Source organism: Plodia interpunctella, chromosome 13, assembly GCF_027563975.2.
Source record: "Plodia interpunctella isolate USDA-ARS_2022_Savannah chromosome 13, ilPloInte3.2, whole genome shotgun sequence".
Lineage (NCBI taxonomy): Eukaryota > Metazoa > Arthropoda > Insecta > Lepidoptera > Pyralidae > Plodia > Plodia interpunctella.
The window spans coordinates 9245221-9267827 of record NC_071306.1 but is presented as its reverse complement, the minus strand read 5'-3'; the positions used below and the strand labels follow the sequence as shown (position 1 = coordinate 9267827).

Here is a 22607-nt window from a genome sequence, read left to right as displayed (position 1 = left end):
TTTAGCAATAGTAATGATTGATAGAGCAATTAGCATGGAATTTAGACAATACCATACGATTTAGAAGGGGCCCTTCTAACGCGGACCAATACCTTCCAGTACAATAGTATTGTTTTTTATCTATATAGTAATGCTCCAAAACCGGCTATCGATACTATTGCTTTTTTCAAAGTATTGAAAAGCTATCGATACATAGTTCGAGCGACAACACTACTATCTGCACTGGTTCTACCAGAGGCCGCGCGCAGGCCTTTCTAAATCTATAGTTTAACCCTTCTACCTAAGATGAAGGAATATTATTGGCCAATTTTATATTTTATGGATAAAATCCTACCTTGCGCAGTAGATTGTCCTTTTGGTAAGCAAGACTGTGGTCACACGACAATATAGATTCTGGACCGGACCTTATCACAAAATAAAAAAAAAAACGTTTGTAGAATATTTCAAAATTAAACAACAGAATTAGAATAATCATCATTTATACAACTTTATTTGATGAAACTTCAATTTATAAAGAAAAGAACAGTACATGCTAAGCATACATTAACATTTATATACAAACTAAGCTCGCAACATCATAATGCACGTCACGGTACACACACATCGACGTCCCACGAAACGAGTACACCGCTATTTACAAGTAGAGCCTCCATACTACCTCAACTTAAATACTGATCTCCCGAACGCGTCTTCGGAATCGACAAAATTCACGACCATAAATTAGAAATTAAATATTCTCTAGTTATAAAAGTATTTACAAAATAAATAGTCTATAATAACTAGCGGACATTCGAGTCACAAACACGTATGGCGGAGGAGTTTTGTTCAGTAGCCGGCGCCGGCGGCCGGGCGCTACCTGTGCCGCGGCGGCCGGACGCCGGCGGAGCGCAGCCGACGCGCGGCGTCCACTCGCGCCACTCGCACCACTGGCTGCAGCCACTGCCCCAGCCCCTGCAGCGCGCGTTTCCTCTTCTTCAACTCTTTGTCTTCCTCGTTGGACGACCGCGACTTCCGCTTCTCTTCTGATGCCTTTTTTTTCTCTTCCTGTACGAGAAGTTTCAAGTCTATTTGCAATTTTTCTTTGTGTTCGTCCACATCCATAGCATCACATTTGTCCTGCGAATGTTGCGATTCCTCTTCCGTTTTGAGATTGCCTTCTAAAGTCTTTTCGCTCTCCTTTTCGTCCAATAATGTTCTATCTCCTTCGCATTCGGACGCGTTCGTGTCCTCTTCACTGATAGTGTCTTGTGTTGTGTCATCGTAGGGTGGTTCCGCCGACGACCGATCTAAACTACTGTCATGCTTTTCCGCATCGATGCTACTCGCCCGAGAACTTTTTTTAGTCTTCCTCTTGTTCGGCCACCCGGTTCTGTTCTTCTTCTTGAATTTTCCGCGTCTCGTTTTATGTTCCTCTATGCCTTCCTTGATCTCGTTACGGATTAAATCGCAGTCTTCACATTCCGAGACTAAGCTGGAAACGTCTGGGATGTTTGTAGACGTGACGACTGCGGCTTCGCCTTCGATCAATTCTTCCGACAAATCATATTCGCCGGCGTCTTCAAAGACTTCAGAAAAAAACTGTTGCAGCCGTTCGGACGCCTCCTGTGTTTCTGATATGGCTGGTTCTATTTTGAGATTGCTTTGAGTATCACTGATAGTGTCTTCGGAAGCCGTGGACTTAGTATCGTCCGGGTGTTTCCGCCGATGTAACAGCCCCGCGGAGCCGAGAATGGCCAACGTGGACGCGTGTTCCCTGGGGGACTTCCTCGGATGACCTTCTAAAGCTAAAATGGCCGCTGTTCGTTTCCTGATCTTCTGTTTCTTCATGCCCCGGGTGCCGTAGGACCGCGAAGGCCCAGGTTTCTCCTCCCGCTTGACCAGGTCACTGAGCGGACAGCAATTTGGTTTCAAAGGCGGTAATTGTCCGATTTCGTATGGTAACTTTGGCGATTTGGAGTATAGCGCTGAAATAAAAGAAAAATAAACATTAGGTACATAAAAATACATTAGATAACAAAGAAAAATAGACAGTTACTAAAATGCAGTTATGCATTTAAAATATATTTTTTAAATAAAATATATGGGGAATCTATTATTGGATTGAGCTGACTTTTGGTGTGGAGATAAAAGAGCAAAATGAGCTACTTTTTTACAGAGTGTTCAAATATAATGCAAATAAAAATGCTCACCAAAATACTTGGGCACATTCTTCACCAGAAGCTTATCTTGGTCCTGCCTCTTGAACGTCTCAAACCAGGGCTCACTTCGAGGCACAGACTCGAAAGCAAACTCCAGCTGTTCCACCGCCGGCGTATACTTGAGCCGTCCATCTTCCCACTTCATACACCTCTCTGACGGCTCATCTCTTAGTGGATTCACCTCAGCTTCAGCGATTTCGACTTCCACTGGTGTGACAATATTCGCTGGTTCTACCACCGGTGGAATGGACGTCTCCAAAGTTTCGACAACGGGCGGCTTGATGGGTGCTCTTCGTCCTCTTTTAGCCACAGTGGGCGCTTTCCGTTTCCGCCGCCTGTTGTCTTCCGGCCAGCTGTCCTCCTCGGAAGACTCCTCCTTCAGCGCCAGCGGCCTGGCCAGCCGCCGCCGCTCATTGCTGGCGGCCGGCGGCTGTGGAGGAGACCTCCGCTTGGCTCTCAGCACTTTTTCCTCGTCGTCCGAGGACGTGGAACTCGTGGAGCTGGCGCGCTTTGGAAACATGAACTGCTCGGCTTCGTCGCTCAATACTGACAACTCTGATCGTCTCACTTTCCTAAACTTCACGACTAGAGGCTTAGTACCGTTGCAAGGAGGCGGTGAATCCTTCCCTTTGTTCGCGAACCCGCCGCTCGACCGTAGCTTCGTGCTGACGCCGACCACTTTGTAATACTGTCGATCTTCAGGTGTTTCGTTGCACCTTTTACTGCACCGGGTATTGTGTTTTTTCTCTTCCTCTAAAATTCCATTCCGTTTCGGGCTTTGGTTTCCGTTTATCTGCGTGTCGGGGGTCTGTGATCGTTTCGAGCGTCTGTTTTTGGTGTCAGTATCTCCATTGCATATTTTCCTTAGAGATCTTCGTTCGCCGTTGATGGTGGTGGCTTTGTCGAGGAATGTGGTGACGTCAGCGCCGGAGCTGATGAGGGAGTCGAGCGCGAGGAAGTTGGCGTGGTCGCGCACGAAGGCGAGGTGCGCGGCGTCGCGGCGATGAAGGCCCGCGTCCAGGTACTCGGTGTTGCACATCTCACAGTACCCACCCTTGGTATCTTTTTCTTCCTTCTCCTTTATTCGGGGACGACTTTTCCTTGTCATTCTAGAAAATAAAAGATTTTTATTACAAAAATTGCACTTTTGTTTTTATTACTTTTTATTTTATATTTTATTGCAATTTTAAATATCAAATGATTGGTTTGAAAAGTAATATTTGAGTAGTATATACTTCGAAATGACCCAATTTTTTATGTCTGGAAACATTCCCAAATTATTGGCAATATTCGTTATATAACATTTTAAAGATTCAGCTGCTGTTAGCAAATATAAATTCAACTATTTTGTCCCAAATTTGTCTATGAAAGTTTAATAATGTATTTAAATGCTACCTGACCATAAACCAATCGTCCATTGATATGGTCAGATTATAGGTTATTACTTACTTCTGACCTGCAGTATGACGGTTATTATTGTTCAGTGTTTCAGGGGATTCCTTTTTATCTTTCTTTTCTTTAGGTGGATCCGGGTCTAAAGATATCTGAGGCCATTCATCAAACTCCTTGAATACTGGCCGGCACACCCTGGAAGAAAAATAAAACTGTTTAGTATATTTTGAGATATGAATAATAGAGGAAGTTAAGAGCAGAGCTTGAAACAACATAAGCCAAATAAAAGTAATGCCACTGCCTGATATAAGTTGTATATGAATGATGGCGCTTCTATTTGCCTTATTGAAGGCCCGTGCACACTGAGTACGTATTCAACACGTACGCCGTGCGATTGCATGCAACTTTAACACATGCATGCATTATAATTCCATACAATACTGTATACTTTGCGTTGTATAAACATTCAGTGTGCATAAACCTTCCAATTTGGTTGAGAAATCATACAAATGATGCATACTTGTCCAAAAATTCAATCTTGAGAAAGTGTTTAGTGAAGTATCTGACATGCGCTTTGCGTGGTGCCGCGAAGAAGGTGTCATACAGTTTATCCAATAGATTTATAGCCTGAAAGATTAATAAAAAATACCATGTAAATATATATGAAATTAAACACTATAAAATAAGAATCAATTTATATTAATATGGAACAGGATATTTTTTTTCATAAACTATTCTATATGATCAAACGAACTTACCAAGTGAAGTTCGTAACCTAAATACGTAATGTAAATACATAAAAATAAAAACGTAAATATTATATTAATTACTTCATTTGGTACAGACTTGATATATAACAAGACAATGAAATTTTTAAAATATTACTATATAAACATTGTAGGTAAATATTAAAACAAAGTACTATTCCATTCCATATTATGTAAATTGAAATAAAGCAGTTAGAAGAAGAGCATAGTATAAAAAGAAAGGATATAAAAGAAAAATAAAAAACAATATGGAAAAGTCATGCATAAAAAATTGTAAGATCATAATACCAACACCTAAGCATTTTTGCCAAGGTTCAACAAACTTTAAATAGGACTTCAGAATCATTTGGCTGACAGTAATAATTCACAGTTGTTGTTTTAATTTTGTGAAGCATGGTTGGTTAGATACCTTCCACCACACAATATCATCATGACATATGTCATAAAGCTTCAGCAGCAATAACAGCATTTTCAAAATGGATTGATGTTAGGCAGACAGATCGTAAAATTGCAGCCTAATTTTGAAACTTTTAAGGTATATTTTAAAATATATTGTTTTTGCTTTTGCAGATGAGCAAATTTGTATCTACCCTACCCACATACAGTAATACTAGATCAAATAATGTCTGCACTAGGCTGCAACCACACTGTGGCCAAATTGGCCTAATGCCGGCTACACACTACCGGCTAACTCAAATGCCGACATGAACGAATATACACAGCCTATTTTGTACGTGGGATTTTTATTACAGCAAAGAAAAAAAAGCAATGTACGTCGAAACCATAAAGTTCGGCGAACTGTTTGCCGATAATGTATAACCAGCATAAGGCTTAACCCAGCTCTGTCAAGTATATTAAGCATATGAGGTGTACCTTCTGAACAGTGAGCTGAATGTAGTTAGTATGCGTGTGAAGGGGGTGGTGGTCGGGGCGCACGCTCTGCAGCATCGCATCGGCGCGGGCGCGGGCCGGCTCACGGCGTCGGGCCGCGCATCGCGCCAGCGCCGGCCGCGGCGGAGCCCTATCGCGCACCACGTGCGTCACCAGCGACGTCAGGAAGATCTCTTGACGCTGGAATTCAAATTTACAATTTTAATTGTAAGTAGGTGATTATACGAGAGAGGAAAACAAATGCATGCATGGTTAAAAAAATATAAAATAATAGTATGTTTCCGAACTTCTTCATGCCAATACTTTAATTTGAATAGTCATAATTTCAAATAGAGAATTTGGTTTTCACAAGTAGTGAAACAGACCCATCTGTTGATAAAGTAACATAGTGGTTATATGTAACTTATCAGACAAAAAATGTATTCATAAATTTTGGATATGGTTAACTAACTTCACTTCACGCAGATTTATCTAGCAGTTAGTTTATCTGTCAGATTACAATGTGATATTTTATGAGAAACAGTGGCCACCTTTTTTTTTACTGACATAATAATATCAAAAATTTATTTCAACACTCATTGAATATATCAACTTTGGTATCAAAATTAAATGAATGCTTTAGTATTAATGTTACACATGATTTTAATTATGTAAAATACCTCTGATATTTACATAACAAACTGATAAAAATGGCCATATTTAGACAAAATATAAATGAAGATGGAAGCCTGCATTGGCAGAAACGTTTTTAAAGAATTAAAAGTTATTAACTCCACACATACCAACAGCATAATGTAGTTATTAAGACAGCTAAATAAAATTTTTGTAAAAAACTTTACAGTTTAATTCATAGAATTTACAATTAAATAGGAATTAAGGAAAATCATTGATTTTAACATAAATAGCTGTTGAAAATTAAATCACATCCTACCCATCTATGGAAGTTTTGGGTTATACCAAAAGAATGTTTTTCAATAATTTTGAATATGTTTAAGTAGGTACTTCACATTTTTGTAGGTAGTTTCTAACATACAACTATCAGTATTTTTTTTTAAATATAGTCAAATACCTAGAATGCACAGCCTACTTGAACTAAATCAGATTTTTTTTTACAAGTAGATAGGTATGTAAACAATGTAAAGTCAGTAAACTGTTGACCTGCAATGCAATGTTGCAATGATGCTGACATTGAAAAACTTCTATGGTATTAGGTGTTCTCAGAAAAGTAGGTAAGAACTGTGTAGTAGCAACATATGCATTAACTGTGTGGCAAATGGGTGTGTGTGGGCATTCGCAATGTATCGACGCGGCACGACGACGCTTCATGGAGTTTTCCTTGAAATACAGTCGGCATAGAAGCAAATGCCGGCAGCCGTTTCGTACGTTCTATCCCGCCAACGGTCCCGCGCAAAAAATAACACACTACACCACCGCAAACAGAAATCGTCTTTAAGACGTACTACATAAGAACTAGATCCCTCTGAATGAAGAAAAGTAATATCAACTGTCAAAAATCAAGCATACACACGCGTAACCCAAAGGAAACTACATTTCAAACGGCTTTTAAAATGGATGTAGTGCAATGTAGCGCGAGAGAGCGCGCCGCGCGGCCTCGGCCCGTTGCATTTCGCTCTGCGGCGGCGGCTCTAACGCGACCGCACAAAAGATGACCTAAAATCGAACGCGAGCTACTCGCCCGCCTGGATAAAACATACACTGTTTGAAACTATTTTCTCTACAATTCTGACACGATCGCTGTGTTGATTCACACGCGTAGTTATTATAGAGCGTATATACTTACATAAAAGCCGTCCGAGAGGCCCCCGCGCTCCGCTTATCACAGAAATAAGTAACTATATACTAGTCACTGAGACGGGCACTTCGTCACTGTTAGATTTGCCTCAAATGGTAACGTAACGATAATAAAATAACTTCACACGATATGTACCATACATATATGTTTAATTTGTAACAACACTGACACTTTTTAATGTAATTCACTTATATTTTCCATGTAAAATCTAAAAACTAACAACAAACACAAATCTGTCATACAAGATGGAGATATTTTGTTAGTTTTTGTTTTGGTCACTAGAGGCGCTGTTGTTGACTAGGACAGGAGGAGGGGGAGAACACTTTTCATTGGTTGATCAGCCTATATACGTCACACGTTCCGTTTTCAATATAGGCACGTAAATTGAAATACTTATTTTCAGAGCAAGAGTAAATTAAAATTGTTTTATTACATAACATTGGTTACTCTTTACCGCATTATAAAAATTCACAAAAAAATCTATTTGATTATTAATTACGACAAAATGAGTTAAGTAAACCAAATATTGCAGGAAATTAATTTGACTAAAAAATTAGGAACGGAACGTGTATTATATGACCAATTTTAGGATATCTACACGTAATCTAAAAAACCCAAGACAATATTGTCTAGAATTTAATCTTATAATATTACATGGGGCCTATCAAATGTATAGCTATACAAGTACAAAAATTCCTTAGCTAGGTACTATGACAACATTATATTGCTTTTGGCGGTAAAATACTATCATATTGCTTACCAATCCCATGTCTTGGATTCTACGCGATATAGATCTAGCGAGGCCATGGTCTTGTATGTCCAAATAGAAACAGAAGTTTCGTCGAACTGCAAATAATATTGTCACTTTTATTATATTTTTAGACCTTAAGATAACAAAATAATGAAAGAACTTAGAATATGGCGTACCTCTGTTATACTTTTCATCAAGATTTAATGTTGAAATGGTAGAGACCATCTTCCTTCACTTTACAACGAACTATATTATTGAGATCACAAGCTACCACTTGAAAGTTTATTGCTATTTACAATCAAGTTCTAATACAATTAACGACATATTTAACATTTTAATTATATAAGATTGTATTTGTATCGAGAAAAATAGTGCAAAATGCATTTCGTTTTAGAATACGTTTCAAATGTCGAAATGTCAATGACAGCTGAGCACCAAAGACAACATTTGTGCAACTGTGCAGGATTTAGATCTATGGTATAATAATCGATATCAAAATCGATAATGCTTCCGGGCACCTGCTTTGTATTACCTGTACCCTGTAGATGACTGTAACGTTTAGGAAGCGCCAATATAAATGGACAGTGAATCCCAAAAAGCCAGGGAAATTAATATTATTTAAAATGAATCATTCTTAGAAGTAGGTAATTAGCAAATTACTATGTCTATATCATAACAGTAACGGTGAAACAGTGGTGGTCCAGTGGTTGTGACCGGTCGCCTATGATCGACAGGTCCCTATGTCAAATCCTACTCGTACCACATGAGTTTTGTATACCAAACTGACTCAGAATAAAGCACCACTTGCTGACAATTTAAGTTCAATAGTGTGGAAGCGATTACTTGCAACTAGTAGCGACGGTAGTCGCAAAAGTCATGTCAGATGCCTTTAGACGACATTTGTAATTTCTATTATTAGTTCCTCGATATCATTTACAGTCTGGAGGCCAAAGTTTTACTGATTTCTACAACTACATTCCAAAACCGTATCGGAAGTAACTAAAATATTATATCTGATTATATAAAGAAATAGCACGTGTAACTATCAAAATATTTTATTATGCTTAAACGTAGCCAATGCATTGCGTAAGCGTACTGTAATAAATCAATAGCATTGAATGTTCCTCTTTTCGTTATTCGCTGAATACTGGCTGTAACTCACACAGAGCGAATACTACGCGGGAGGCAGGCAGTATATGAACGACTATGTACGTATTTTATTGATTGCCCACGTTTCCATGTACTGAAATGGACGGACGTCCGCATGCCTAGCTATCTAGCTAGGTAGTTGCTGGGTCGCTTATTTTATAACGTACCTACTTGAAATAGGTCACCCAGTTACACTGCGCTTCAAAAGTCGTTGAGAACTGTTACGATACTTTCTCCTTTTAAACAAATAAAGTACTTAATTTAAAGTGCTTTTTCTACAGAAATAACATTATACTAATACAAACTAAAACAAATAAAGTTACCATAACTTTCAGGTTAACATCTTGTGTTAAGCTTATTATCATTATGAAGAAATGTCGTGTTAGTATCTTGCATATAATGAAACTTTCTGCTATTAGCTAGTGAAAAATCCCAATGTTCTTTCGTTAAGACGGATTTGAGACATAGGTCTCAAATAAATTAGTACAGTGGCGCTCCCTATGCAAAATATTTGAAATAAAATGTTGTACGCCTCTGCTCACCATGATATATTTAGCTCCATCTAGTTTCAATTGTTATGTTTTGCCTAGTCGACAAGAGATGTCAGTACTATCCATCTATGTTACTTGTTATTGTATTTCAACGCTAGATGACACTTAAAACTTTTTTATGACACTGACATCGAACACTTTGCCAAACTGGCGGTTCGGTATACATTGCGATAAATAAAAGCACTCGTACTAACTACGCAATGTTCACGCATTCGCGTCGGCATGTGTCTGAGTTCGGCCACAGCGAGCAGCTAGCATTGTGTGGATTGCAAGGTATGGTGTAAGCCATGGCCCATTGGTCCGTTACGTTGTGTCACTCGTGTTGACGTCCGACGACAGACAACGTAGAAATTGTACGAGCCATGCCCACGCCATGCAGCAGTTGTAGCTCCGTTGACGTGCGTCGAAGCTTCAATTTTCTTCTTCTTAGCGTTACGATGGTAACACTAAATTATTGCGGCCCAGAAATTAGCCACCCTAATCGCATTGCCGGTGGCAGCCATTAGGTCCTCCTGCGTGCATTTGTTTGGACACAGGGCACGTAGGCAAAACAACTTCAATACAATAAAATTTCTGCGGTGCCTCAGTTCTGTCGACGAACGTCTAAACGACGGAGAGCAATGAAGCAATGTGGCATGGCTTTATAAAGCCCTTTGAAGTGCACATGTGTGCTTCATAGCATTATTAATTAAAAGTTTATCGTTTACTACCTTATCCATTTTCAGCTAAATACTAATGGATAAGGTAGTAATGATCTTTTTGCCCTTGCTCCATCCAAGTACGGTTTGACAACAAAGGGATTACTAATTATCAAAATTATCAAATGACAGGGGATTTAAAAAAAAACATCGCCCACTTAATTAATTTATATTAAATAAAAATAAAATTATAATTATATTACATTTAATATACATAGCCACTTTGTAAAAATTCTTATTTATTCAAATAGTATATATAATGTATATCAATATTACTGAATGATAAGGAGTAGATAAAACGAGATATATTACAAAAATATATAGATGCGGGTGCACCACTTACGAGAATAGTATTTAAAATAATAATATTTTTAAATAGGCATAATATATCTGTCAATATTCCGCATTTATAGATTTGGGTTAAAATAAGTTAATTACACTAATACCAAACTAAAATTATTTACAAAACTATTTACATTAACAAAATATCTAACTATATTCTAGGTATATAGAATGTCTGTGTGTAACCCAGAAAGCTCAAGTTTAAAAAATCGAGTGTGGTGAACCCGCGCAATCTTTTGGACTAAGACATAATCGGACAAACACCCAAATCTCAATCGGACGATCGAGTTCAAAATTTAAAAGTCTAGCTCACTTTACAATCAGTCTCAAAATCCGACACAGTCAATATATCAACACATTTATTTTTAAATTTTAAATCTCGAATGTCGTAAGCATTGGTTGTGTTGCGGCGCGTTGTCTGATTGCATTAATGCGCCTTCTCTTCTAGTTTGTCACAGTTGGTGCCGTTCAGGACTGGAGGGACTGGGGGTTTGATAGGAGGAGCTGGTATCACCTGTAAAATAATATTTATCATTAGTCGCTAATTAATTATCTATATTGATGAGAAATCGAATGGCATTTTTTAAAGGTTAGTATTGATTGCCAGTAGCTTTCTCGTCTCATGATAATTGTAAAAAAAAAATCGACAACTAAAGGAACGGTGGACAATATTGTGGACTATTCTAAATCATAGACTAACTTTATGCGAGTGTTATGATGAAACATTACAAAAATAGGAATAACCAGAATAAAGATCGGAGCAAACCTCGAGCATAATGTATGGAAACACAATTCCATACAAAAAAAAGTTAAAAGCGTTACGTATTAGGTGCACACCGGCCTTTAAGACGTAACATTTTGTGCATATGTTCATTCCTCTAGATTGTAGATGAAAATACTTTAATATATATAAAAAAAAAAACAAATGTACCATTCTCAGTGTCGTGTTTCTGCGTGACAAATTTATTATTGTATTACTAATTCCTTTGCACCTATTTATCTATTAATCCAATTGCAAAATTTGGTTCACAAAGCTTTCAAAAAGCTTATGTAAATCTATAAAATGTTATTGAAAAATTTAAGAAAAAAATATTCTCATAATTATCAATTATTACCCCATCAACCAAACACCAAATAAAGCACCCAATACAAACTCCCAAATGAGGTTTAAACAGCGAACACAAACATGGAATTCAAAATTTTAAAAAAAGTAGCAGTGTGTAGCTATGGAAAAGTTGGCGAATACTAACAAAACAGCGCTTTTGTAATCATTTTCGATGTTTTTTTTTCTCTTGTATATTCAATTTGTGGGTCTGGTGAATTCAGTGATATGGATTAATTTAAAAACTATACAAATGAATTTAATATACAAAAGACAGTGAATTGGGAATAAAACCAAAGAACTCAAAGACTTTTGTGTTTGAGTTCTGAGGTCCTAAAGACTACAACTCTATCAAAATCTTTAAAACATAAGTTTTGGAAAATATTCGAAGTTTGTTTACTTGGAAATTTATATATAAAATTTTGCTTCAAAACACAAAAAGAGAAAGAAAAAACCACACAGCCCCCCCTCACCGATAAAACAGAAACTCAACTTATCATTCTGGTACTCCATTTACTAATCTATGTCATGCTATGTTAAGTCTATGGTCTATTCTATGTTGTCTATGGTCATGCGCCAATCTTTGCGTACGTATCTGCTGGCGGGCTGTCGTCGCTGAAGCCCTGTTGGGGAAATTTTAACAAATCATCTAAATACCTAAAATTGCATTTTTTTATTTTAAACATTTTTTTGTAACAATTGGTTACTTTAATAATATTTTTGATATTGATACTGATTTTGGGTGGCCAAATTATAAAGAAATACAATTATTTTGGTAACCCCTTCTAAAGATAATTTGATAAAATTAATTAACTTGGTTGAAAGCTGGAAGAAAGAGTGTTATCCTAGACTTTTAAATTTGTGTGATAAAGCTAAATAAATAATACACAGTGTAAATATAATTGTTCCCCAGTTGCAAATATTCTTACGAAGCGCGGTTCGTGTAATGCCGCAGTTTAGGCTCCACACGTGCATATACCAGGCGTGTTCTATACACACGCGAACCGAATTTTATAACATTTTTCACAACACGCCATGCGCATTTCATAAACACGCCAGGCGTATATTCCCAGAAAAGCGTGGATGTAATTTGAAATAACAAGATACATACAGAAGGCTTGGGGCGGTGAGTATCGACCGCGGCTACACACAGCTTGATGTGTTCCTCTCTGCAGCCGTACGCGACTGGCGTAAGCTTGATGACCGTGTGTAGTGGCACGTGGAGATATGGGAGCTCCTCTGAAATCGGGCAATTATTGTGTTTATTTTTAAAGGGTGTTTTAATAATTAAATTTTGGTTTAAATCCTTGTTAGACAAACCAAACGAAAAACTCTTATGATTTATATAAGTCGATTTTATGATCACAGCTAGTTTAATTACTATAAATGGGAAATATTGTTACTTAATCACGTCACAATTGTACTAAAAGAAGATTTCGAAGAATTTTTGTATACAGGACGAAACCTGAAAAATTACATAGCCTAAAAGTTCAAAAGTTCTATATTTATTCATATACATTTTCTACAAAAGATATGGCTAAAAAAAAAGATAGATTCACCTGCAGACTTGTCCAAGAAGTAGGCCAGCAGGCACCTCATGACGGCCTGGTGCGAGACCACCAGCACATTGCCTTGGCGCTCCAGCTCCATGATGACGGGCTCCAGCCGCGCCACGAGGTCCTCGTAGCTCTCCCCGCGCGGATACCGGTACGCGAACTTGTTGGCGTCCCGCGCGTTGAAATCTGAAGGGTATTTCTGCTGGATCTCCGCGTAGGTCATCTCTTCGCAGATGCCCTGAGAAGGAGATCGTCGACTGTTATGTAAATTTCCTACATATTATGCAAAGAAGTCCCTCTGTCGCGTCTGTCTAAATAAACAAGGTAAACTCAAAAACTTGCTGACGGATTTTTGTATGGTTTTTTACTAATAGATAATGTGGTTCCAAATAAAATTTAGCTGTATGATTTATTATGGTTTTAACCAAGCGTAGCAGGGATGCTAGTTTATTAATATATTTGACCGACTGAACAGCCCGTTTCATCCGGGAAGGCCAGATCCTAAGTGTAGGGATTTGTTACTAGTCGTACACTTATGACAATATCGTCCAAGTAACTTAAGCACCAATTTCAGACAACGTTTCCTAATCTCCTATGGTGTCGTCAAATCTTTAATAGTCTGAATAGCCCGTTTCATTCCATACGTTCACATTATTCTCTCAGATATATACTACAGATCTACATAGTGTGCTACATACTAACACGAAAACAATTTCATAAAAGTCACTTACAAGATCTATAGAAACAATGTTAAAATAATATTAAAAACTTACGGCATCAATCTCATTCAAGGCTTTCCATCTCTCTTGTGGTGCTTTAACATCTTTGACCGTCTGTATAGCTCGCTTCATCCAGGAAGTCCAGACCCTGAGTCCGGGGATCTGCTGCTGGTCGATGTAAGTGGCGAGGGCGGAGGCGTACTGTCGCCCGCGCGGGGAGAGTTCGCTGTCGCCACCGATGCGACCCACCATATTGTGGAGACTTTCGCCATGCTGAAATAAAAAAAAAAAATCAAGTTTGTTATTCTATGGGCATGATACGGCTACATTTATTGCTGTGTGAAGACTGTATTTAAAATTTGACTGCTGTATTTAAAATTTCTGTGTACCACTTTTTAATATATATATTTTTTTGCACCCAACTCGAATTTAATGATATTATTATACTGCCAAGGCAATGAAAATATGGAGTGATCGTATTCTATAGCGGGACCACTTCAATTACTCTGGAATACTGGCTAGATATAAAAAACCCTTCAGTTGCTTGTGATATGTAGTTTATTTTTCCAACTCACCCTGGTCAGGTAAATGGTCCTGGGCACTATATGAATGTTCATGAGGTAGTAGACGATGCGGCTCTGTATGTGTCCTTCGTGTTTGTGCACCACGACCTTTTCGCCCGTGTCGTAGATCTTCATAAAGCTGTATGAAGACTCCACGTTCTCATCCAGAGGTTCGTACTTCTCCTTATAATGCTCTATTCTTAGGAGGAAGTCGTTTAGCACATTGTCTGTGTTCTGGATGTTCGTGTAGTCGGGACTGCTCACTTTTACTTCCTAAAATAAATAAAAAAATAATTTTCAGAATAGTAACTCAATTGGTTAATATTAATTTAATTGTACCCTGAGTGAATTCACACGTATATTATAAATTTTAATTTGTTATAGGTTGTAAGGTTTTTTCTGTAAGCTACACTATCGAATTGGGTTAGCCTGTAAAGATAGATGTAAGTTGTGAATAAATAAATAATTAGGTTGTTTGCCATTGCTCTCCCGCAGACAAAGAAAATTAAAGCCTGCGAGCTAGCGTAGCCAAATGAGATAGAACGTTTACATACAACTTCTCGCCAATACATAGTAATAACACTCCATATCGTCCCGTGGATGTCGTAAGAAGCGACCACGTGTAAAATCAATATTTGTCAATTGACGTCTTTGGTGAAAAGGCTACGGTGAAGTTTACTGTGCTGCTTCTTCTTCACCTGCTTTTTTGCTTCGGCATTAAACTTACATTTAAGTAATTTTGTGACGTCAATAAGTGATACATGTCGTTCTAAACTGAATTGAATGAATGAAAATGAAGGAATTGAAGCTGAAAAGAATTTATAATCACAGTCGTTTCTTCAAAATCGTAAGGTTATTTTTTACGCTGGCTTCGGGCTTCGCGGCGACACAGCCCCATACACATACCATAATATTTTGTTCTATGATGGTGGGGTCGTCGCAGATGGACTCCACGAAGAACAGCTTGAAGCCCATCTTGTGTACGACTATGTCTCTGATCATCCGTCGCCGGTCCAGCGTCGAGTTTGTGGCGTCAAACACCTGAAAAACATTTGTTTTTAAAGCCAAACTCGAAGCATGTATTAAGAAATTAGACATCCTTTACATGAACTTTATCAAGTAAAATTTCTAATCATATATTTTATACTGGCAGCCCGTCCCCTCACACTAACTGGTCATTTGGCACGTGAAAACTAGATTGTAATGTGAATGGCATACAGGAATGGTGAAAACCGTACAAAAATCAGTCTGGTAGTTTTTAAGTCTATCGGGCACGTCATACAAACAAAATGAAGCGACAGGGTGACTTCTTTTTATAAAATGTAAAAGTAAGTTTGTTACCTCTTCACGCTTTATATACTCAACCAATCTTCATGAAATTTCCCATACACGTACGGAGAAGGACACAGTCTATTACATCCTGGGAAACATACATTTCCAAAGGGAAATTCAGGCGAACGAAGCGAAGTAAAAGCTAGTAGTATAAAAATAAAATAAACAAACTGACGGCGACTTCGCCCCCCTTCACCAGCCACTCGCACACGTCGTGCAGCGCGTCCAGCGCGCACTGCTGCCGTATCGCCATGGCCTCCTTGTTGTCTTGCCGGAAGAACTCGTGGCTCGTGTATGCTGTGGTCGCGTGTCGACGGTACTCGCCCAGGTTGAATACTGTAAACGAATTAATTTATGTCTATGCCTAGGCTCATATGGATGATCCTTAGTCGCCTCATAAGGTAAAAATAATAAAAATGTGTTCACAATTCCATTACATTATTGAGATTAATAAAAATGTATCAAAATAACATTTTAACAATAATATATATAAATAATAAGCAATAATTGTAGAAATATTCCTTTACACTTTAAAAAAAAAACCATTGCACAGTGGACTTAAATCGTACAAACTTTGGAATACTCTGAGTCCACGGGAAGCAGTATATGGAATGGAATGGAGGAAATTTATTATATTTCCCGTATAAATGCTTCCGATTACAAATTAACCAAAGACAAAAGAAACAAAGACACAAAACAATAATGCTTATTTATCTTTAACTAGAATTGGAACAAGCACGAGATATGAACAAAGCAATGACTGGTGTTGTTTTAACAGTCTTCTTTGATCGGGAGATATTTGCAATAAATTAGATAAATTAATATATTTATGTTAAGACGCATCGCACTATCCACTACAAAAATTAGGCAACTAATTTTTCTATTAATCTAAATTTTAAGGAATTTTCGAATATTTTCTTGAGTCGAGAGCATAAGAGAAAATAAAAAAGTAAAAATTAATGGCGGGATTTTATTAAATTTGAATTATTTAGTCTTAATTTCTTTATTGTATTTATCAATATCTAATCATAGTGAAGTAAAACGAAATCAATCTAAAGTTAAACTTTATTTGAAATAACTTTATTACACACAACAAAATAGAAACAAATGAACAGTTTAGTTCACTATGCGTATGTATGCGACTATTTACCACTAGATGGCGGTAGGTAATCGTTAAAGTTATGGCAGATGATTTCAGGCGTCTTAAATAAAATCAGACACCAGTGTTCGCAATAACACACACGATGAGAAATACTGATTAAGTGTAAACTAGGAATTATTATAGTTCCTTGAACCCGTCCGTCGCATGATCACTAAACAGTCCACTATTGTTCTCTTTAGTTTGTACTAGACAATGTCGCAGTGTCGCCACGTGTTCGTTCAAGGAGACAGAGATCATACTGTACTATGAATACCGATGATTAATTAATAATCTTGAAAATAACAATGATACGAAAAAAATCTGGAATCAGCGTATTACGAAAAATGGAAATCTGGAATCAGCGTATTTTTCACATCTCCTTACATGTGTGAAATGTTAACAAAACCATCTAGTCTTCATAATAGTGGGACCATCATCAGGTGTTATTGCTAACATGGTGTCAGATTTTATTCAAGTCACCTAAAGGCATCTGACATTACTTTTACGACTACTTTCCGCCATCTAGTGGCAGGTAGTCGCATACACACTAGTGAACTAAACTGTCCACCAGTGTGCAGGTTTCCTTACGATGTTTTCCTTCACCGGAAGCAAGTGGTGGTCGATGAAACTTACTATACATGAGTCAGATTGGTATACAAACTCATATGGCACGAGTAGGATTCGAACCTGGCACCTTTCGATCCACAGGCCGGCGTCTTAACCATTACTATTACACCACCACCGCTTCGATAATAAATAGTGGGGATGAATTAGTAATTACGTCGCGTAAAAACTTTGTTTATTGCGCCTACCCATGATACCTTTATGGGAACGCTATTGTTGCCTTTTAGCTGATAAGGCTATGTGGCTCTTTGTCGACTCATATGGGAGGATATGGAGTGGAGATAAACTATAAGGCATCTTGGCGGGATAATTTTGGAACGGGATGAATTGACCAGAGAGTGAGGAAGAGAAAAGATGCTCGTCTCACCTCTAGTCTCCCTCTCATTTGAGCGTTTTCCCGGTTGCCTCCGCAGCCACTGAGCGTCAGAGCCCCGATTCCGCTTTTCTACTTTTTCGTCTCCACGTCGCAAGGTTATCCCTAGTTGTCAGACCATTGGTCGACTCACCTCTGGTATTGATGCCGATCCAGTTGAGGTACCGGGACAGTTTCTTGGAGATGTAGGTCTTGCCGCGCGCGGGCAGCCCCACCATCGCGATCACGTGCGGGATATTTACATAGTTAGCTCTTTCTCCTGAAACAAACCAATATATTTAAAAAAAAGTATTTAACGCCATAAGCTTTTATTGTCGTCAGAGATCGTTGCATTCGACGCGTGACAAAATAATTTGTTTTTACAAAAAATTACATTTTTAACACAAGGTTTTACTGTCATCAGATATTCAACGCGTGACTAATAATCATGTCCGACGTCCGCGCTGTAAACCGTTGAGGAGTTCCCACATCGAGTGTCGATCCTGGGTGCACCAGTGATGATTGTCATACTATATTATATGGACGTAAGTATTTTTGTTAAATGTGACTTATTATATCGAGCTCCTCCGGGCTTCAGAAGGCACACTAAGCCGGTCACGACTGTACCTGTTTGCAGTCATTAACACCCACTAATCCGAACTGCCGATGCCCCCACAAGACCAAGTGCCCAACAGTGTACACATTAAAGTGGTCATGATATTATTTATGTAATAGTAACAATCAGAATGCAAAAAATCGATATGATTTCCATAATAAACATATATCGATAAATAAGTTATTTACATAATTATAATTAACTTTAAATGTCGGAATAATTCCACTTGTCGTAAAATTGTTATCAATAATAATAATTGGGCCTTATCAGAGTCATTAGAAAACATTGCAAGTAAACATAGTGATCACTTATACATACATAAATACATATTATACAAATATAACATATTTGCTTGGTGTCCGAGTGAATGATATATCTTAAGACAGAGGTCAAGAGTAGAGAAAAAAAAGTTAAGTTTAAGATAACATTTAGCTCAGATAAATTAATATTTATAGAATATTTGTTTAGGTATTTACTTAAAAAATAAACAGTGACGTGCCTTTTTATTTAAACATCTATTTATGTCTAACTAACGCCTGTAATATACTAGATAATAAAAACGAATAAACTAGATAATAAAGAATAAACTAGATGTTGCCCGGGGCTTCGTTCCCGTGGAAATTTTTAAGTAAAACATAGCCTATAGCAATCTTGGATAATGTCCTTGGTGAAAGAATTTTTGAAATCGGTTTGGTAGATTCGGACATTACTCACCTCAAACATACAAACTCATAAACTCACAAACGCTTACCTCTTTATAATAATAGTATAGATTATATGTATAGCCAAACCTTCCCCTTCAATGACTCCATACTAGCTTTTGTCAGCTGCTTCGCCCGCGTGAATTTTCAACGGGTACAGTTAGGTATTTTTCTTGGATGAAAAGTACCCTATGTCAATTTCCGTACTTGAAACTTTGGTTAAGCAGATAAAGCGTGAAGATGTAACAAACAAACTTACTTTCGCATTGATAATATTAGTTAGGATATTAAAAAAAACAGCGCCAAAATTCGTTGCGTTTAAAGATCTAAGCATAAGACAGACAGTCAGATGATGGGAAGAGTGTTTACCTTTGATTATAAAATTGTTATACTTTGTTTAAGAACTAACCCGCTGCCTCGCACTGGCCAAAAAGTAGCATATATACTATGCATGTCACTATTCAACTATGTATATCTACCCCAAACATCATCTCAACCTCAATGCAATGGACATACAAATCAAATCAAATCATTTAATGTAATACAGGTCTTTGTTTACAATAAATATAGTAACAATGAAGGACCCTGGCAGGCGCTGCAATGGGAGAAGGGCTATTATATATTTTCGTCAAGTTTATATGATTTATTATTTATTTTAGATGTTGTCGCGTGTTTATTTTATTTTATGAATGTTTATATTTAGGTATATTATTATTTTACATAGACACTTTCATATGTATTTTAGTACTATGGAATACAGATTATACAATGCTTCCAGTAAGGAAGTATAGGTGGAAGATAGTTTAATGGCTATATTGTGTATGTTTTTTTAGGATATCCTTGTTTGGATGTATATATTTTTTGGATAATCTGGGACATTAACAATTATGTTAGAATCATCTAGTAGTAATAACAATTTGTTTATATTTTCATTTAAAGTTTGAGCATGTCACTTGTCTTTTGTTATGCCTGAATTAACACACGTCAGAGGATGTTAGGTGGTTATGAAAATATGATGCCAAAATACACATCGTTTGATTAACCTTGCCACTCACTTGATAAGGCAGAGACATTACATTAGGTAAGTGTTGTATATTAAAATGTGTAATGGATTGTCTTATAAAAGTATTATGGTGTTCATCTCTACTTAATATTATAAATGAGAAGGTATGTTTGCCTTTCAGTCATGCCTAAAGTCTGTCTGTTCTGTCTTGCTATCACGGCTAAACTTCAGGACTGATATTGATGAAATTTAGTATAGATATAGTCAAAGACCAGATGTCAAGTTTCCAGTGAGTGGAGCAGTGGGTATCAGCTTTTTTAAACATAACACAAAATCCAGATCATTTTCCTTTCTTTTATCTAAATAGTTATTAATATGTTAACTTTTAATATGTACTTTGTATTTATTAAGCTTTCTATTTGTTAGATTATATTGCTGGCCATCAGCTCAATGAATAAAATGAATTGGTATGAGAACTAAGAAAAAGAAAACAAAATTCTATGCATATCTCTATCTATCTATTGATTGGAATAAAACTAATAATCCAACAGAGTTATATAATTGACATGTATTATAGCATGCAACATAAAACATAAAGTGGCCTCTAATCCCGGGTTTATACTTGATTAATTTATGTTTTATAAGACTTTGATCTCTATGAATATTCAATAAAGTTCACATTCATATGAACATTACAGTTTCAATGATATGTGGAGTATTATCATGAATATTTATTTAATTTGACATTATAAAAAAAATTGTTACATAAAAGTATTTGCATATTAGTAGAATAAATGAATAAACACTTTTAAAATCACCATATATTGGTTATAGGTTAAAGTAAAACCACAATGCTTTATTTACTGAATTTCATAGACATTTTCTTTTTTTTTCTAATTGAGTTCATTATTATTGAAATGACAAGCACATATTTAAAGAGTTATAGTAGCACAGAATCTCTTGAATATTTTGGTCCAAATAATCACAATAAAGTAGTATCATATCATTCATCCATTTCATTTAAATTAAAGAATATTTCTCTAGTCAGTGGAGTCATATTTCCATGTTCAACTCTGCTGTAATGCTAATTAACAAGTTATGGATTTTCAAATGGGAAGAAAATGAATAAAAGTACTGCGTAATACATGGTCTGTTCTAGGAGAATACGGAATTAGAACTCCAGAATACGTATCCAGTTACATCACTCAGACAATCACGAGATTCAAGTACATCTTCGTCAATAAATCCGATAACTAGCCGACACGATCTTTACGGAAATATAACAGACTTGAAAATTGCTTGCGGATGTATTTTTTTAAGTAGCTTGGCAACAGAAGCAACGAATTAGGAGACGATTTAACGATTATACGGCCTCGTGACCGCGATTCAACGCGAATTCTTTTTATTTAGCAAATTCAAATAAAATTGCACATTAAACTTACCGTCGCCAAAAAACTGCTTGTTTAAATACTTCCATCCCTCCGCACGATTATCATCTGTATCCATATTTTTGTTATAGGCTTTTTGTCAACGTGTTTGATAATGTAATTGTATTATTTAAATTATTTTTATTAAATTACTACAATCGCCACTCGTCCAAGAGCAACGAGCGGAGTAATATATGTGAACTGTCAAAGTCAGATGGAGAAGAAATGACATGACAGTTGTCGAGCTTTAATCATCTAAGTTAATCATAGACAAAAATATTTACTTTCATTTTGTTGTCAGGCGCTGATGTTGCGGTTCGGTACTCTTGTTTGATAAAAATGTCCTTCGTTTGATGGCTGGGTCTGTATTTTACCCATAGAATTAGTAGGTAGTGCCTACTTTAACCTCGTGTCGTCTGATCTGATTAGTAGTATATAAATAACAATGTAATATGACATTATAAAAAAAAAAAAATCAAATTTCTATGTAATTTTTAAAAGTTATAGCTATAACCCAGGGTACTGCAATTCTTAGAGCTAGAACTATAGCATATTATTATTCCATCGCTTGCTGGGTAGACAAAAGCCTCCTTATTATCTTTCCATGAATCTCAGTCTATCTCTTTTCCACGTCTTGTATTGTTTGCAATCTGTGTCATAAGTTTCAAAATTGATCTCTGTTTACTACACAGATATAAAAACATTGTGGTTTACTAGTTAACATATTTAATTTATAATTGTGAATGGACGCCGATTACACACCGGAGTAGGTGAGAGGTACTAATTATAGCTCGGAGTTAGTCAGCGTCACCGACCGAACATCCTTGACATTGTCTCATCGGACTCAACAAGACGTAGAAGGTATAAATAAAAAACGTACAAACGTATCACTAGATATATCTACTACCTTTTGCACGCG

At 36.9% G+C, this 22607-nt stretch overlaps 3 protein-coding genes across 10 annotated transcripts in view; 1 reads left to right on the top strand and 2 right to left on the bottom strand.

The window, feature by feature from the left end:
• Nucleotides 1-462: 462 nt before the first annotated feature.
• Nucleotides 463-8239, bottom strand: chif (chiffon). Of its 4 annotated transcripts, XM_053753758.2 has the most exons (7): nucleotides 7989-8239; nucleotides 7822-7907; nucleotides 5231-5428; nucleotides 4111-4217; nucleotides 3648-3785; nucleotides 2190-3307; nucleotides 463-1964 (listed from the first exon to the last, which is right to left on the bottom strand). In XM_053753758.2, the coding sequence occupies exons 1-7, from the start codon at nucleotides 8035-8037 to the stop codon at nucleotides 853-855; spliced, it is 2808 nt and encodes a 935-aa protein (XP_053609733.1). In that variant the 5' UTR covers nucleotides 8038-8239; the 3' UTR covers nucleotides 463-852. The 4 variants fall into 4 exon arrangements, with proteins under 4 accessions (XP_053609733.1, XP_053609734.1, XP_053609737.1 ...); XM_053753759.2 differs by lacking the exons at nucleotides 7822-7907; nucleotides 7989-8239 and adding an exon at nucleotides 7050-7355; XM_053753762.1 differs by lacking the exons at nucleotides 4111-4217; nucleotides 7989-8239.
• Nucleotides 8240-10363: 2124 nt separating this feature from the next.
• The window catches only part of Pfrx (6-phosphofructo-2-kinase), a 23504-nt gene continuing 11260 nt past the window's right edge, over nucleotides 10364-22607 (bottom strand). Inside the window, exons 2-10 of one of the 4 annotated variants that reach the window (XM_053753153.2) lie at nucleotides 18096-18221; nucleotides 16000-16160; nucleotides 15399-15533; nucleotides 14505-14765; nucleotides 13984-14202; nucleotides 13214-13448; nucleotides 12766-12893; nucleotides 12246-12277; nucleotides 10364-11066 (exon numbers count right to left, since the gene is read on the bottom strand). In XM_053753153.2, the coding sequence (XP_053609128.1) occupies nucleotides 11063-11066; nucleotides 12246-12277; nucleotides 12766-12893; nucleotides 13214-13448; nucleotides 13984-14202; nucleotides 14505-14765; nucleotides 15399-15533; nucleotides 16000-16160; nucleotides 18096-18221 (1301 nt within the window). In that variant the 3' untranslated portion in view covers nucleotides 10364-11062. Of the gene's footprint in view, nucleotides 11067-12245; nucleotides 12278-12765; nucleotides 12894-13213; nucleotides 13449-13983; nucleotides 14203-14504; nucleotides 14766-15398; nucleotides 15534-15999; nucleotides 16161-18095; nucleotides 18222-18568; nucleotides 18588-21703; nucleotides 21884-22607 lie in introns of those variants that run through there. The other 3 variants (XM_053753154.2, XM_053753155.1, XM_053753152.1) reach the window with 3 other exon arrangements.
• The window catches only part of LOC128674546 (uncharacterized), a 21558-nt gene continuing 17194 nt past the window's right edge, over nucleotides 18244-22607 (top strand). The window contains exon 1 of one of the 2 annotated variants that reach the window (XM_053753161.2): nucleotides 18244-18486. The gene's annotated coding sequence lies outside the window, so the exon portion shown is untranslated. Of the gene's footprint in view, nucleotides 18487-22332; nucleotides 22550-22607 lie in introns of those variants that run through there. The other variant, XM_053753159.1, reaches the window with a different exon arrangement.